This window comes from Ascidiella aspersa, chromosome 4, assembly GCF_963924565.1.
Source record: "Ascidiella aspersa chromosome 4, kaAscAspe10.2, whole genome shotgun sequence".
Lineage (NCBI taxonomy): Eukaryota > Metazoa > Chordata > Ascidiacea > Phlebobranchia > Ascidiidae > Ascidiella > Ascidiella aspersa.
This window is the reverse complement of record NC_139450.1, coordinates 17,931,035-17,948,152: the sequence shown is the minus strand read 5'-3', so window position 1 is coordinate 17,948,152 and position 17,118 is coordinate 17,931,035. Positions and strand designations below refer to the sequence as shown.

General features: G+C 36.6%; 1 protein-coding gene across 1 annotated transcript; it reads right to left on the bottom strand.

Annotated features, from left to right (window-relative positions):
* Window positions 1–3,042: 3,042 nt before the first annotated feature.
* Window positions 3,043–11,996, bottom strand: LOC146148497 (betaine--homocysteine S-methyltransferase 1-like). Its single transcript, XM_083388046.1, has 7 exons — window positions 11,745–11,996; window positions 11,157–11,348; window positions 10,920–11,082; window positions 9,994–10,167; window positions 9,615–9,745; window positions 9,440–9,537; window positions 3,043–3,184 (listed from the first exon to the last, which is right to left on the bottom strand). The coding sequence occupies exons 1-7, from the start codon at window positions 11,994–11,996 to the stop codon at window positions 3,043–3,045; spliced, it is 1,152 nt and encodes a 383-aa protein (XP_083244172.1).
* Window positions 11,997–17,118: the final 5,122 nt, after the last annotated feature.

Sequence of the window (17,118 nt, the reverse complement as noted above, 5' to 3'; positions counted from 1 at the left end):
TGTTTCAATTTAAGTGCTTTCATTCTGGCGTGGAGTTGAATCTTTTTGCAATCGAAACATACATGTTTGCTGTTCTTCGTCCCAATATTTTTAGGCGTAATTTTTTTTTTTATGTACAAAGCATTTATCGAAGAAATCGTCGTTTTAAGACTGCACAGTCTAACTGAAGACAAATAAAACCTTAACCAGAACCTTCCTTACTTTTGATGTGCTTGTGGTCGAAAATGCAACCACGCAATTTTAGTATTCAACAATTCAGTTTGTAGTTATAATATTTTTTTATAGTGCACTACACATAAAGGATGATATGAGTACAAGACCAAGCCTGGCGTGCTATAGGTTCAATGTGAAATCCTTCTACATGCAATCGATTAAATTATTTTTGTGCAGCCTTAATTACTGATATTAGGACAGTGCTTCTTAAACTTTTTGAGACTCGCCTCCCCTTTACAACTTTAACAAAACTCGCGCCCCACCTTTTTGTTTAAAATAAAAAAAAAAACATAAAGAAGAGCAGCAATGTATTTCCAGGTAAGTTGCATTAATGCGAAGGATGTAACTGATTTTTAGATACCAAATGTTTAATTCGAGGTTTAGTAGCAGGGAAATATCACTTCGCCTTAATTTTTAGTCATAATTCATACAGAATTTGCCAATTTTCGCGCGCCCCCTTTTGAACCTCACATGCCCCCAAAGGGGGGCGTGCCCCCCAGTTTAAGAACCACTGCTCTAGGAGATTAATTTTTGGGAAAATCTTAAAACTCGACTCATTGCTAAAACGATAACATCCAATCTACAAATGTCAAACCAATATAAAATTGAAACTATCTTTATAGGAAAAACATTTGCCTTATTTGTGATCACAAAACTGTACACTTGCTGATGTCATACAGATTACGATATAAACGTTTTGTAGGTATTCGATTTGTTGATGTTTCCTTATTCTGAAAACTTAAAACTAAAATGACTTGTTCAGGGTTAGTAGATAATTTTAGCGCTTAAACAAAAAAAATTTCCAAATATAACTCGCCAAAACTAGTTATAACTGGTTTCATTCACTAAATGCAACATGTGGCGAGATTCACACGCAAAGGTTCATTTACTTAATAAACATTAAACAATGGCTTATGTTTAAGAGCACACAAAAAGGAGCTGAGTCGTCAAAAACACACAAAAAAGCAAAATCATACTTGAGCTATTGCAGGGGTGGGCAACACGCGGCTTGCGGCTCTTTCGTTCTTGTTACATTTTATTTATTTTGAGATTGTAAGTCAACTTCGGATAATTCGCCAATTTACTTTGTCACTCACGTTTCAAGCTATACTTTAAATAATACCTATTATCACTAATTGAATATCTCAAGCCTAACAGCGTGATTGCATTGGATTTTGTTACAAATCCCCATTGTAAATACCAATTGGCGTTTGTCTAATTAGCGTAAAATATTTTCGTTTCCGTTTAGTTCAGTTATATACGCGTTTCAAACTTTCAGTCACCATACCAGTCTGTTTAAATAGGTAAAACGTTATAGGTTTTGTCATTAGTCCAACACGCGCACCTATAGTCCCCACGCAGTCTCTCTTCTGCTAAACAGTGTCACGCGTTTCACGCGGCTGCTGGACAAAATTTGCGAAACAAAAATTGCTAACCTAGTACAAACCGTGTTTGCGTTTGTCAACAAACTGAAGCTATTTAAGGCACATGTACAAAAGGGGAGATTTCTAACACTTTTCCACCCTGCTAAAAAAATAGTCCAAAAATTATATGTGTATTACATTTTGAAACCCTTCAACAAAGCTCTGTCACTCGTTTCTGTGATCTACACCTGAAAAGGCGATAGATTACGTTTTGCGTCGACCCATCTAAGAGTTCTTGAAAGCCTTGCTATGTCTCGATTGGCAACAACGGAATTCCAGTCCGATTTGAAAAGAATTGCTCAACAAGGATATATAGAAGTCCCGCTAAGTACTGTGAACACACATGACACTAAATGCCAATAATTTCTTGTTGGTGTGTAACGTTTTAAAATCATCTGATTGGGTAAGATACAGTATTTGTGCATGTCTGTAAAACGGCGTTTAACTATAGTCATTTCTTCCATTTGTAAGGTGCGGCTCTTTGCGGTTAGCACTCCAATGTATCCCTTGAACTCTGAATGGGGTGGCAACCCAGAGCTGTGTCCCGTTTAAATACAGAAAGCACGGGGTTCGTTTTTTAACTGTTTTCTATTTTATGATGTGTTCCATGCATTAAAATAATCAAGGGGGAATTGTACAATATTTTCTGCATCTACTTGGTGGTTTGCATTTACTTGCGTAGTCGTGCGTTAAAATTAATAATTAATTTGGTGTGTTGTTGATATAATTGGTGCCTTCAGTGGCTTAGACGAACGTTTGGCAAATTTTGAAACAAAATGCTTGAAAACACTGGTAAGCCTTCAACCCATCATACAGAGGCAACTTTTTGTTTGTAAATGACGTCTTATTTGCGAAATCCGAATTTTCGTCTTACAGAAAACCTGCACCGTTTCTGCACTGTTTTTGCTCTGTACCGCGTAAAAATTGTACGTCGCTATCGCCATTAAATAAAACAATAATAATAGAAACCAGTGCCTGTGATAACAAAGCTTGATTTGTACCCGAAGTTTAAAGTAAAATCACAAACAACTAAAATTCAGAGAAGAAAGAAGGTGTTAAATTTCTGGCTACTCGCATCATAGTCTAAATTGATTGATGACAAATAATTCTAATAGTGCAAATTTTGTCAAAAGAAAGTGGCTATAAAACCCTCGTTCACCGAGTTATAACAATTTATTTGTGCGCTCCTAAGATATAGCCCAATTCAGCCAAGCGGGTGTGCACAAAATGACATTTTTTTACCTACTTCTTTAGTATACTAACGGCATACATGCTTCCATAACATGAGTTTATTTTCGCAATCTTCTGCATTCGATCAATATATATATATAACTACATTAAACGGTACTACCACACGTTGTTATAAAGCTACACAAAATCACAGCGAAAGCAACATTGTTCAAAATTATACCATCATTTTGCAATCCTCTGGTACGGATGTAGCTTTGCTCCCAGGTCGTCCAGTAGCAGGGATCATGTCTTTCCAGTATTCGTCCGATGCTCTATAAAAAGTCAAAAGTGGCATCCATCGTCCTTTATCCAACGTCCTTTATTTGCAATATTACAAAAAACTTAAAATATTAAAATGCTGCATTGTGTCTAGATTATACGCTAAACAAAGTACAGTCGAATTCGCCTATAGTGACTTTTGCTATAGTAATACTTATCCCTTTCATGGCCGCGAGACCATGAAAGCAGTGCCGCGACGATCCCGGAGGAGTGCTACTTTGCGTTTATAACAGTACATTTTAAATCAGTCGATTTAACGCAAAAAATGCATAGCTTATCAAGGTAGGTATCTTGATCTTATGCAATAAACCAGGTGTAATTTTATTACTTTTCCATAATATTTCAAACTTTTTAAAAGCCTATACCCTACGGTATGTTATCTTCTATCGCCGGAAATCAAATATCTAAATAATTGTCTTTAATTTACTCAAATACTATAGGAGTATAAGCATACAACAATTGTTTTCAAAATTTGCACCAAAGTGAAACCCCATGAAACTTCCTCACGGCCCCAGTTTGAGGATTGCTGCATGAAACTTAAGGAGAAAAGAGTATTCGTTGTAGGAAAAATATCAAGTCGTGAAAGCTGCAAAAAGAGGGCATAGCAAAAAGTCTTTAGCTGGCGCTAGAACAATGCCAAAAAGTTTCGTTATCAAATGGTGAAAAAACTCTCGGATGCAATTAGTTCATATAGTGTGAAAGCGTATGCAGATGCAGTGTACACAGTATATACAAACAGTAGATTATCACAGTGCTTCTTAAACTTTTTTAGTTTTGTTCACCCCTAGCATCTATCTCAGAATTCCATTCACCCTTGTCTCATGATATGATAAAACTATCTCGTCTATATATAACAGCACAAAATGACTTTGATTGTTTCGATTTTCGTTAAGATCAACTCAAGCTAAGTTTTACCATTGCAAATCTGCTATTTCTCGAGTCCAGAAATATAAAGCTACAAAAGAACAAAACACAGTCACCAAATTTGTGTACTTAAAAACAACAGTTCAGTAGTCGATTCACTGTAGAGCTATTATCCATTTCTGACAGTTTACCCTTATTCGCCCCTTTTGGTTGGTTCACCCCTGCAAAAATTTTATTCACCCTGAGGTGAACCATTCACCAGTTTAAGAAACACTGGATTATCGTATGGTGTTTGTATTGTACTATACTGAACTAGTCGACTCAAATAAAGCTTTTTACATTAGAACTCGCACGTAACGGTCCCGTTTTAACGGATACCGGTAACCGTCTACAACTAATTTATCCAGTCTCTTTGAGAAAATGTGTAAAATACATCGTATAAAACGGATGTTCTCGCGTCGTTATGTACGAGTTGTACTGTGGTCGTCTGTGGTCACTTTACCTTGACTTTGTTGTAGATGTTAAAAAAACCTTAATGTATTCCAAGTCAGAACGACATAAAAATCTTATGTCGCCAAACAAAATATAAATCTTACGGCATAGAAAAATAGCACTCAAACTGGCGCTGCAGGGTCAAACAGAGCTAACCCACCAATAAATAGACGTTGAAATTAATCAAGCCAAAGAAGTAGAATCACTGGAGGGAATTTCAGAAACTACCAAAGTGATGCTTCACATAACAAGATCGTTGGAATGTCAAACGTAGTTGATTTGGCACCATGTTGACTTGTATAACTACTAAGATTTTTGTAGTCTTAATTTTAAGCTTTCCTGCAGTTTATTCGTATATGAGATATAGACATATAGTACATGTTAATAGCCTAGTTACCAAAGTGTTATAATGATATGACCAATAGCCTTGCATATTAATTAGAATGTTTGAAGAAAGATTGAGGTTACAGCATCTTTGGAGGAAGCCTTAAGTATATTTTCACTTGAAACTGGAAATCCGGAACCAACGACCGTGTTCACTGAAGTTTACAAGCATTTGGTTTCCTTAATCAACGTTCAAAACATGGAGATAGAAATTGAAAGGTCAAGTTTTAATCCAAAAAACGTGAAAAAAGTAAAGAAGAGAAAAGCAAAAAACGACATAGTCAATATCCAAGGAAAAATGTTGGTTACAGTGGAGAATATTTTAAAGGTGTGAAGAGACTGATATAGATTACCTGTAGCAAAGGAAATGCTACATATAAACTGAAAAAGCAATATGGTAGGAAAAAATCACACTATTGGGGAGTCAGAAGATTTAGGAGGCATTGTCGAATAGCCTAAAGCTATTATCAATGATTGTGTTCGGCGGGCACAAACTGCACTGACCATCGCTGGGTCAATGTCGACAGACGGATTCTTAAGGGATCAACGTGGTTAGAGTATGATTCAATTCTATTTTATTACAGCAAAGGAATTACATTTTCGGGGAAAATATTTTGTAGTATGCAACAAGCGTATTTTTTGCGACCTTATAGTTGGCCTGTGGCACGTGGCCCAGCCGCCTACCACCGTGATCTAGGATTCGCCATCTTCGTTTAAGGACGCCGAAAGCTCTAAAACAGGGGTGGGCAACGTGCGGCCCTTTTCCATTTTTTGTGCGGCCCTTCACCTTCTTCCAGCTATTTTTCCCTAAATAAGGCTACGAGTGTGCACCATGTTGGGACTTTTTCTCTATCAAATTCCTGTTTGAAGTGCGATGTAACCCATAAGCTACACCGCTAAACTAATGCAGTTGAACTAGAATGGAAAGCATCTATTACAAAACAATCTTCATTCCAAAAGTTTTACTTGTGTCATGTTGTTACGATAAAGAATTGTTTTGCAACAATTACATTGTCTAGTACGGTCAAGGTGTAACAGACTTTTGCCGCGCATAATGACTAAGATGTTATGTTTAACAGCTGGTTTTGAATTAAGGCTGTTAATTAAAAATTGTACTAAGTCGATCCGTACGAGAAAGGCGTCATTGGAAGTGTAGTAAAAGGCATTTCCGAATCCACAAGTAGACAGCTGTGACAAAATAGCCGTAGTTGCAGCCTAGTAGGTCATTAGTTTTTCTAGTAAATACAGAAAATATGAATTAGCGTTTATTTGATGTGCGACCCTCCTGTAAGCATTACATTTTCTTACTGGCCCTTGTGTTAAAAAGGTTGCCTACCCCTGTTCTAAAACTAAAACACTAATATTTCCCATAAAATAAAATAAGCCTTCTGACATGCATTTAATGGGTAGTCGTAAGATGTTTGGCACAGATGTTTATTTTGACATTCTATTTTGATTTTTGCCTGAACCCAACTTAGTTAGGTGTACTTTTACGACGCTGTTTTCAAAAATTAGAGAAATCTTGCTCAGAACCAATCTCAATAATTCTATCAAAATAAAACGACACTGATACCGAAAAAGCTTATCCATAACGCGACAACAATTGCAAAATAATAATAACTGTCTATGCTTGTTTTATGAAGTATGAAACATGTTGTCCCGTCTTTAGGAAATTAGTATGTATATAACACAAGTAATAAAACAAACTTTAATTTTTTTTGTAATTAATAAATGACTAACCCTTGTTGCCCACAGTTTCGCTTGCTTGTTTGCATGCCTAATTATAATAAGCGCCTATTTACATTTTCTGATGGTTTTGTATGAACGTAAAAACACTGCCTATTAGGGCGGGTCGAAAAAAACACTTTTTGTGATATTCACCTGTTTTATATAGATTTTGACCTAAAACGGTTGTATACCAAATTTAAGCTTATTCGAACATGGTTTGGTTTGAGGAAATCGAGTTGAATTTTTGCCGAAAGTTGCAAATTCGGGTAAAATTGCGATGTTTTAGCATATGTTTAATCTATATATTTTAATAAATTTCATTTGCTGTGGCCTTATTCTTATGTTTTAAAAAGTTAGGGACTTAAGTTAGACCTACAGAATTTGCATTTTATTGCTTATTGCAGTAGTTTTTAACATTGAACTTTTGCCGAAAATTTCAATAATGCAAGACCAAGGCTGGTTCCAATATAAACCAAGGCTGGTCCTATAAAACCTCTCATGAATGATAAATCCATCCGGAATGAATTGGGACTCACATTAAAGAATATATGTCAGTTTGAAGAAAAAATGTCTAACCGCAAAGAAGAAGAGATTTTTTGTGGAACGATTAGATAAAATTGTAGGTACTATTAAGTGTAATTGTCCGATTTGGTTTTGTATTGATTATGTGGTAGTGATGGTTGCAAATACAAAGCTCACACAGGATGCCAATGTGCAACAAATGCTAAACTCCTATTAATAGACATTCATATTGTTACGGGTCAAAGACAAGAAACTGTGATAGACCTAGCGGTTATCATATACAAAATATTCACCGTGCTGAAACATCGCATCTACAAAAAAGCTTTAGGGCTACTACGATGTTATGGAAGGATCACGTCAATCAGCGCAGGTATATAATGAAAAAATAGCCGCTGATAGTTTTTCTAACTTATCAAGTTTTTTAGTTTTCTTGACTTATTAGGCATCAGTTAACAATTCGGAATCAGAATATTAAGCAAATTTGTAAACAACATTACAGGCTGAAGAATTTCATGTACTGGCATCAAAACATTGGGAATACAGTGATTGTATCGGAGAGGTAATCGCGCCACAGCAGCCATTTGTACTGCGTTCCTTGTTGATTTGGGCGTGGTTACTTGAGATGGCACACATTAATAACATAATCCATTACAACTAAATTAGATTATTTAAACAGGAAATAAGAAACGAAAATGTTTAACCAGCTACAAAGCCATTGCAATATGTTTTACGTCAGGGTACATTTTTTGATGGGTGAAAGAAGATCTAACAATGAAGGATAGGCATAAGACTGGTGGATACCATTGGGTAAAAAGAGAACACTAGGCAATTGTCAAACAGCCTGATGAAGAGTTTTTAACTAACACATGTGACTCCAGAAAGTGGACGCAGTCAGGATATAGCTAATTGCAAGGGATGTGTTTAAAAAAATAAAAGAAAATACGTATGTATATTTTGGTTGTGATTTAATTAATGTAAACACAGAAAGATTTGGTTGAGTAATTGCTCTTGTTGAAAAATACTTAGGTCACAGATTTACAGTGTTGCAATGACTTAAGTCAATGACTTGACTTAAGTGCACTTAAGTCACTGTTTTTATATGACTTGACTTGACTTAAGTCTTTCGGACAAATGACTTGACTTGACTTAAGTCTTTTGAACAAATGACATGGGTTGAAATAAAGCATTTCTTTAAGTATTTTTTTAATAAAATTGAGCTATTTGTCCAAATTTTTGCACAAAATAACAAATTGCTTGCTCTATGTTCCCTTTTCCTTATTTTTTAGTTCAGTTATTGTTCATAATCATACGAGTTTGAAGTCTAATGGGTTTAACGTTGTATTTTTATGACAAGGACATGGCTTGCAGTTGACTTGCTCTAATTATGACTTGACTGGGACTTGACTTGCGCAACTGATGACTCGGACTGGGACTCGACTTGTTATTTATTCGAAAAGACTTGACTTGGACTTAAGTTATTTCACAAATAACTTGACTGGGACTTAAGTCTTTTTAAAATGACTTGTTTACAACACTGCAGATTTATATGGTAGATTTTTTTTGTTACACACAAACCAACTGCCATTTGCACACTTGTTTAGTGAACTGGACGGGAAAACCACAGAAAATAAAACATTCAGGACCTTGTGGTCGTTTGGTGAAAGTGTTAAAGATTTTTATCATTAATAGCTTCACCCCAACTACTAATGATGCTAGGCTTTCACTTCCAGAATTACCTGGCGATGTTGTTAAAGATATTTCATGCGAACAAAAATATTTAAGATCACACACTCCATTGCATCAGAAAACATTACCCACATACTAAATAAAAAATATGGCCTCAACTCATGCTTCCTGGCTTACACTTGCATCCACGTTTTATCGTCCGCGGCCCGAAAAAGGTTAAGATCCCCCTGGATCTATTATATGCCGCCATTGTTGTCAAGTTTTTGTAAAATTTACACGATGCAGTTGGCGTTAGTACGTTTGCGAAGTGTTTTGTTCGTTAAAAATAACCGAGCTGAATTCTGTAATCCCCAAATTGCCCTTTTTTCAAGAATAGACAGGTTTTACTAACGCGTTAAACTTTGTCTAATCAGCCTCCATGTATTTTAAGTGAGACAAAACTAATGACGGCAGGTATATTTATAGAAATTGTTTATTCTTAGAGGAATAGCGGTGAAATACTAGGCTACACGGGATAAACAGGTTGAGAACCACTGGTCTATATAGGGACAATATCCATTATGACACTTTTTCCACGGTTCCTTAAGGTGTACTATAATTTATTATATAAAACTTACTTTTTTTGATGGTTTGTGAATATACTTTTACCCATCAGAGCTCCTAATTTCGGACACGAATCATTTACCGGTGGTACCTTTTTTCGCTCCGGCGCAAGCTTTAAAATTATATCTGTGGTTATTTAAAAGTATAGTTAATGTGTTCATGCAAATAAATATTATACTTAAAAATTACCTCTTGCGCAAATGCCCTAATATGGTGCGACTCTACTCCGCAACAACCACCGATGTAACGTACTCCTAAGTTGTAAGCATCTCTTGCAAATCTGTGGGCTTCAATTCGTGTGATAGAACGTGCATCGAGTCCTAAGCGATAAAATGGTTTATTAAAATTTCTTTTTTTAACCTATAAAACAGGCTTTCAATGCCAATTAGTAGCTTCCATAAAACAAGGCACAATATTAGAATAACCTATTGTATGGTAATTGCTCTGTCCGATCCTGGTTGACTAATAAATATACCTAAATTACAGTATCATACCTAACGGATTTTCTGGCAAAGTCACGTAACCATTGGGAATAATTAATATAATACCAATTTTACTGCTACATTACCAAATGGTGTTTCCGGCAAAGCCAGATATCCGTTGGGGACATTCTCAACTTCGGGGCACATCCACCCCAGAGGTTGACACATCAGGTAAGGGTGAAGGTTAGCCTCTTCTAGTGCAGATTTCATGCGTTTCAATGTCTTCAGGCACGTGTTCATGTCAAATAAACAGTTTATACCTGAAACGTATATAATGTTCTTCTAAAAAGGCGATTTTTTCCAGGCTATATACAAAAACGTGATTGCCAAGATAAAACAAAATACAGAAAAGGGAACCTTTGAAACGTATAATGTAAACGGAAAAATATTATTACATCGAGGGCCGCAATAAAAATTTGCATGGGCCGTATGTTGTGCAGCCTGCCTTAAAGGAATATTTTAATGTAAGTGACGAATTTAATACTTAGAGAAGACAACACAATATATGTCATAATATGATACAATACAAATATATTTAATAAACCCACTTTACCTGATAAATCTAGGGGAAAAGAGTAGAAATTCATTTAGGCTCATAGTGGGTGGGCAATCCGCGGTCCTAGAGCTTAACGTTCAATTAATTAGACAGAGTTAGCAAAAATGACATTTCTTAAAGTTCGAGCAACGCGCCCATGGTTTAAACGTATCGATAGGCAATAATTCGGAAAACCGAGGTAAATGTTAGGCTATTGTCATTAAGTTTGAAAGTTTAAGGTAAAATGTTACTTGAAATGGCCGTTAAACCCTCGATGATATGTTGATAATTATAAGAAATCTAACATTTCGCGCTAAAGCATGTGCATAACCTGGCATGAATTTCATTTTGAAAAGTGCCTTGAGCTTTTGTGCTAGAAAGGGTCCCTTAAATCGGGTTTGAATATAGTCGTTAACAAAATCTATTTTTTATTAATTATCCCTTTGTCGTGAATACTTACAACACGCGAACACTTACCGACGATATCGGCACCCGCCTTGGCCATTCTAATGGCACAATCCTCCACTGAAACTCCGTTGTTATCTCCACATGGGCCAATCCGCATGGTGGCAGCAATCGGCATTTTAGCTCTTTTCATGACGTCAATGCAAATCTCGATTTCCTCAACGTGTCCGAAAAACTACTAATACAAGACCAGTGGTAAATTTATGTGTGTGAACACATTTTACTGGATACAAACGAAGCAGGAGATACCTCTGCTAGTATGAAGTCAACCTTATGGTGAATGAAGACTTGTAGCTGTTTTTCGAACTCTTCTCTTATCGCTGCATCTCCCTTCTTATTGAAGTAGGACATTACTGGCGACAAACCACCGCATATATTTGCATCGCCCTCGTTAGCCACATCTCTCGCCATTTTGCAAGCAGCGTTGTTGATGTCTGAGCACTAAATTAGTACCAAAAGTATTATGCAGTTATTTAACTTAAATTCTAGGTCAATCTTTCGCGAACAATCTATAATCATATAGTAAGGGGAAAAATCGCGGCGAACGCAACACGCCAGTGCGATAATTGTACTCGCTTCCTAATATGCTGAGTTCTTTCCATAATCTTTTAATAAATAATCCCTTTACCGTGAAAATTAAAAAAACATTTTTATCCTGCTTTATATTAAAATATTTTCCAATCTAAACAAGGTATCTAGCATCTTTTTTTAATTAGCATTTTCTCTTAAGCCACTGAAATTTAGAAAATGTGCGTGGATCCGTGAAAGGGAAAAAAATATTATAGCCTATCGTGACTTAACAAGTTGGGCATCCCTGTTCTGAACTCTCACACTTACGGTAAACGAAATATCCGAGTGTTCCAGCTTTCCGTCGCTTGCATAAAAGCAAGGTGTTTGCAGAACGTCAGCCCCGGCACGTAAGTATTCCCTCAGCAATTGTCGAACAGCGTCAGGATACATCACTGTGGCCTCTGGTGTCCATGGACCAGCCGATGCATATCCGCGTTTCTCCAGAGTCATAACCATGCTACCATCTCCTATCACGGGTCCCTCTGCCAAGCGTTCTAAAATACCTTTTCGCTTTTCCATGTTTAGCCTATTTAAGTACTACCTGATGTGATAGTAAACAGTTTTTTACTTGTCCAACATTTAACACATATTTCTTACTGAACACAAATATCATCACCATCAAGTATATAGCCGCATATAAATTTAACAGCACTCCACACGAACATAGACATTACACCAGTGATTCTCAAGCTTTTATGGTTTGCGGCACCCCTTAGCAATAATACATACATTGCGTCCAGTCCAGTCCTACTTACATCACATTCTACCATGTTTTGTAATGCTCCTATGCATAACAACTTCTTTGAACGTAGCCTACTAAGGCTTGTTACCTAAATGACATGATGACACAACACCGCAATTTTTATCAGAAACATTCACGTCTTGCAGATTGTGTGACATTCTGGATGAGCTAGAATACTGTCTGTAACGTTAAGGTGGCTCATTGTAATTTGTTTTAGCATTGTTTTCGCATCGTAGCTTCATATGTGAAGTAACAACACGCACCACGTCACAAGTTTATTTTATGATGGCCTCAAATTAAAAAAACAATATGGGTCTATACTCAAATTCTTTTTTTTTTGGAAAAATAACTTTTGTAAAATATCTAAAGCTTATAAAAAAGTTGGGCACTAGCGGGCAGTTAAGCGGGTTGAATATTTCCACGTTTCAAATGTGCACAACCAAGAGAAAGAGGAACGTGCAAATACCAGACAAAAACCACACACGGTTGTTACATCTTGTTTGCCAGTAATCGCTGATTTACATAAGATAATATACTGCGCCACTGCGGCGTTCTAAATTGACTCCAGAGAAATGCGGTCGAACGGCTGTGGAAGATGTTGTGTTGCTGTTGTTTTGGAAAGGAGTCAATAAGTGGGTTGTGGCTTCTGGCAAATCTAACAAATGTAACCGCGGTGACCTAAGTTGCCAGTTCCCAACAGAATAGCTTGTATAAAGAATCATTCTTGTATACTGTATAGTATTTATACTGTGTTTCTTTATTTTATATTCTTGCTTGCTTGTAGCCAGGGATGCCGGAGCGATTTCAGGGCAAGGGGGGCGACTTTTTGGTAAGGGCAACATAGACCGCAGGCGAGCGTATCGAGCCGAAATATTATAGGGTTCCGGGGGTTCTCCCCCGGAAAACTTTTGCGGCCACGCCCTTTAGATTGGCTTAAAATGGTACCAAAAATGCTTTAACAAATGTCAACCATGTCATTTTACGATTTTTTTTGCATTTTTCCGTAGCTCAAGACCTACTCCTGTGGAAAAGGTACATGAATTTTTAATTTTTTCTATTTTTAAGTTAAACAAGAGAGCTTAATATTTAACGTTGTGGAAGCAATATATCATTTTTCAAAAAAAGGGCACTTTTACCCCCCCCCCCCCCCTTGACCCCCTTAGCAAAGGGCAGGAGGGGCCCTTGCTCCCCTCCCCCCCTCTACGGCGTCCCTGCTTGTAACGTTGTATTTTGAACTGCCCAGCTTTTCGATAAGCGTTACGCGTGTGACGTCATAACGGCTGATCATGATTTAAAATTGCTCGTATATCATTTAGTTTGGGGATCGGAAATGAGTGTTTGATATAACGCAATGTTTTGAATCGAATTCGTCACCAATGCTCTACTTCAAACCGAGCGTGCGTGTTTGAAGGTGACGCGCTTCACTGTAAAACTTTCGCCTTGTGTCACGTGATCGAACGATACAACGACAGTTTAAGTGTGTATTCATACAACACAACATAAGTCTCTCATTTGTTTCTAAATAACTACTTAACCTACCGCAAGGGTGCGCTGACGAACAAGGACAATGAACAGCTGAAACACACGGCTGATTAATCCAGCTATTAGCAGCTTAGAAAACTTCAAGCAGAGCTGAAAACTCTAATCAAATTAAACCAGTGGTTCTCAACCTGTGGTACGCGAAGTCATTTTGGGTGGTACGCTGTACGCAGTATGTTTTTAAGTAAAATTACAGTTTTACTAAAGGGTTAAGCATTTTTTTTCATCGTAATGATTGTATAGTTAAATATTTTATGCTTCTTTAACGATAGGAACTATTATCTTTCCGGAACATCTATGCAAATTTCTTTTATGACATCATAGCAAAACAACAAAGAATTACAAAACTTGACTACCAGTATCTTGCAAGTTGAAAAAGAGAAACTTTTTCAAGATTAGTGAGCGTTGTGAAATTTCCGGGCTAACTAATTAGCTAATCCACCCTTGTTAATAATCCTATATACATTTTGAGTAAAGTTGAGTTTTTCGACATTTTGTTGGTGCGCAACAAGATCATAGAAGCTCGAGGTTGTACGCAGCGAAAAAAGGTTGAGAACCACTGAATTAAACAAACCTAGCGATACTGCTGCAGTTCGAATTTTATCCTACATATATGTCAAGTAAAAAAATCAAACATTAGGTCATATAATCAGAAATGGTTTTACTAGCGAAGAAGTATAAGGTATGTACCTTTTCAGAAAAACACAAGATCGGATTTAAAAAATACACACCAAAACACACTTCTTGGATGTCCGAGAAAGCAAACTTAAAAAAAACATTTAACGTGTTTGCCCAACGTCAGCAAGCTTGATTGCTGCTGCATCTATTCTTATTTCTTCCGTCTTAAGTAACCAATGCGCATACAAAAACGTTTGGATTGATATGGCCGCTCGGATCTTGTAACGCTCGGTATGTTTCTTAGAAATCATTTGCGATTACAATTACTGGGAAAACGAAGTCCAATAGGAGCAGTACTCCCGAAACAACAAACGGTTCTTCGCCTTTTCAGTTCTGTTAAAAGTATTCCTGCTATTACATGCTGTTATAAATACTGTAGTAGGCCTAATAAAATTCAGCGAACTTAGCTAAATTTAATAAAAAAGTTTGAGGACGTTTTGGAAGACCAGTGTGGGGTTGGCCAGTAGATTAAAAGGCTCTTTTAAATTAAATGGTATAAAGAAAGATATATTTTTTGCCTATTTCAGCAAATAAAAAAAGTATTTCCCCTTGCCTAGACCACGAGTGAGCAAATACGGTTTGGTGCGACAAAAAATATAGTAGCCAATAACATTCTACAACAGGGGTGGGCAATTATTTTTACCGCGGGTCACATGACAAACATGATATGTTGTGGCGGGTCGAGTAAAAAAAAATTTTAAACACACGTAATATGACGCCATACTGTGACTGAATAAAACACGAAAGCACGAGAAATTAAAGAAAATATTGCCGTATGTATTACGGCTAATGTTGTTGAGTAGCCCAACAGCAGCAAGATGCATGTAAAATTTATGCTTTTTCTTCAAACTGTTTTCCTCTAACTCTTCATCCTATAACTTCCTTCCTCTAACTCTTCTCCTCTAACTCTTCTCTTCCAACTTTAGTCTTCTAACTCTTCCCCTCTAACCCCTCATCTCTAAATCTTCTTTCTAACTTTTCACTCAACTATTTTTGCAATTATTTTCCTTCGTCCTTTAATGCAACTTCTTCTACCAAACCCTTCTTTTATCTTTACTTCCAACTCTTTTTTAAAACGCTTCAAAAACTCTTCCTTCAACTCTTGCCGGACTCTTCTTTCGAATTTTCCTCCAACTCTAACTACAACTTAAAAACGCTGCGCTCGTTTTAAAGCAATTTTAAAATGTGCCCACATTCTGAAAAAAAAGTGGGCATATTCTTGAAGGCATTTTAAAATGTGAGCACATTTTTTTGCACATTTTGCGCGCAATGTGCAAAACAATGCCACGTCCCCTGTTGCTAGTATCGAGGTTTGAATTTATGCTGTTTCCTTGCTGCTTTTGCCCTACCAACGTTTGATCCTATTTGATTTTCCTTATCAGCTTAATTTTTCGTTACGCCGCTGATTTATATATGGCTTCCATTTTGGTTGCGTGTTTATGTGGCGACCGGCTGATTTTTGTTTGAAGAGGTTAATTGCACTACTCAAGCTTATACGTATTAGACTTTTGCAACCCGATATGAACGCTATAGTTGCAGACAGAGGCGGATCCAGGGGGCACGTGACCATGCACCCCAAAAAATGTCCTACCTCATTTAATATTTTTTCAACCCAAAGTCGTCCTTGCGTCTCGTCGCACCATCCAAAACAATTTTTCTAACAATATAAAGGTGTGTTTTCGCTTTGTGTGAATCGATAACATCTATGTAATATAATTTTTGCATTGAAAGTAACACCACTAAATCCTACAACAAAATAAACGAACTGTGAGTGGTTTTCAGATTACTTCTTTGTGACGTCACGTTTAGATGTAACTTTGTAACGTCACGCTATGACGGAACTTTGTGACGTCATCTCTGACTTTTTATGTCTTCCATACCAAAATCCTTAAGCCTTGTTTGCTTGTCATATTTCTAAACTAAAGATACCGCGGAGTTGAAATTATTTTTGGTAGCCAAAATGTGTTTCGCAAGACGTCTAAAACGTTAAAGTTAAAAATGTGACATAATATAAATAATTTATAGATGCATAGTTAGAGGATACAAATTTAAACAATGACTAAGAAAAGGCACTGTGAATAAACAGTAAACACCTTAGCCGTGTGATGTATAGGAAGATAATTAATGTATTTACGAAGCCAGTGATGACGAATAAATTATGTAAGTACATAGTTTACAATACCGCTTTAAGATAATATAATAAATATGTATTCTAGTTTTAATCTGCAAAATCTGTTTTTTTTATGTAATCTAGGTTTTGCTATAAATTCGCTGACAACCCTGTAAGTAAAGCTATAGTGTTTTTCGAGCAATTTTTTGTTGCTATTTGCGCCAGGTGGTTTTGTACATATAAGGCAGTGGTAGGTGGGCCTAACTGGAGCCATTTTTAATGGGCCGCAAGTTACTTTTGAATAGTTCAGTGTTATCGTGTAGTTGTGGGCCGCGTGATAGCCGTATATTCATTGAGTGTATTTCCAAAGTCAGCGTAGTTAAGAAAGTTTATATTGCCTCAGCGTGGTTCGGCCGACATGACAAATGTGGTCCTGAGAGTTCCAGTCAAACTTTATTTTTGCCAACTTGAACTATATGTTAACGTAATTTTTTTCGCGCTTTGCGCGTATATTTTTTGTTTTATAGTATGTTTTACATTATATAGTAATTTTTTTTATTTATTATCCTAAA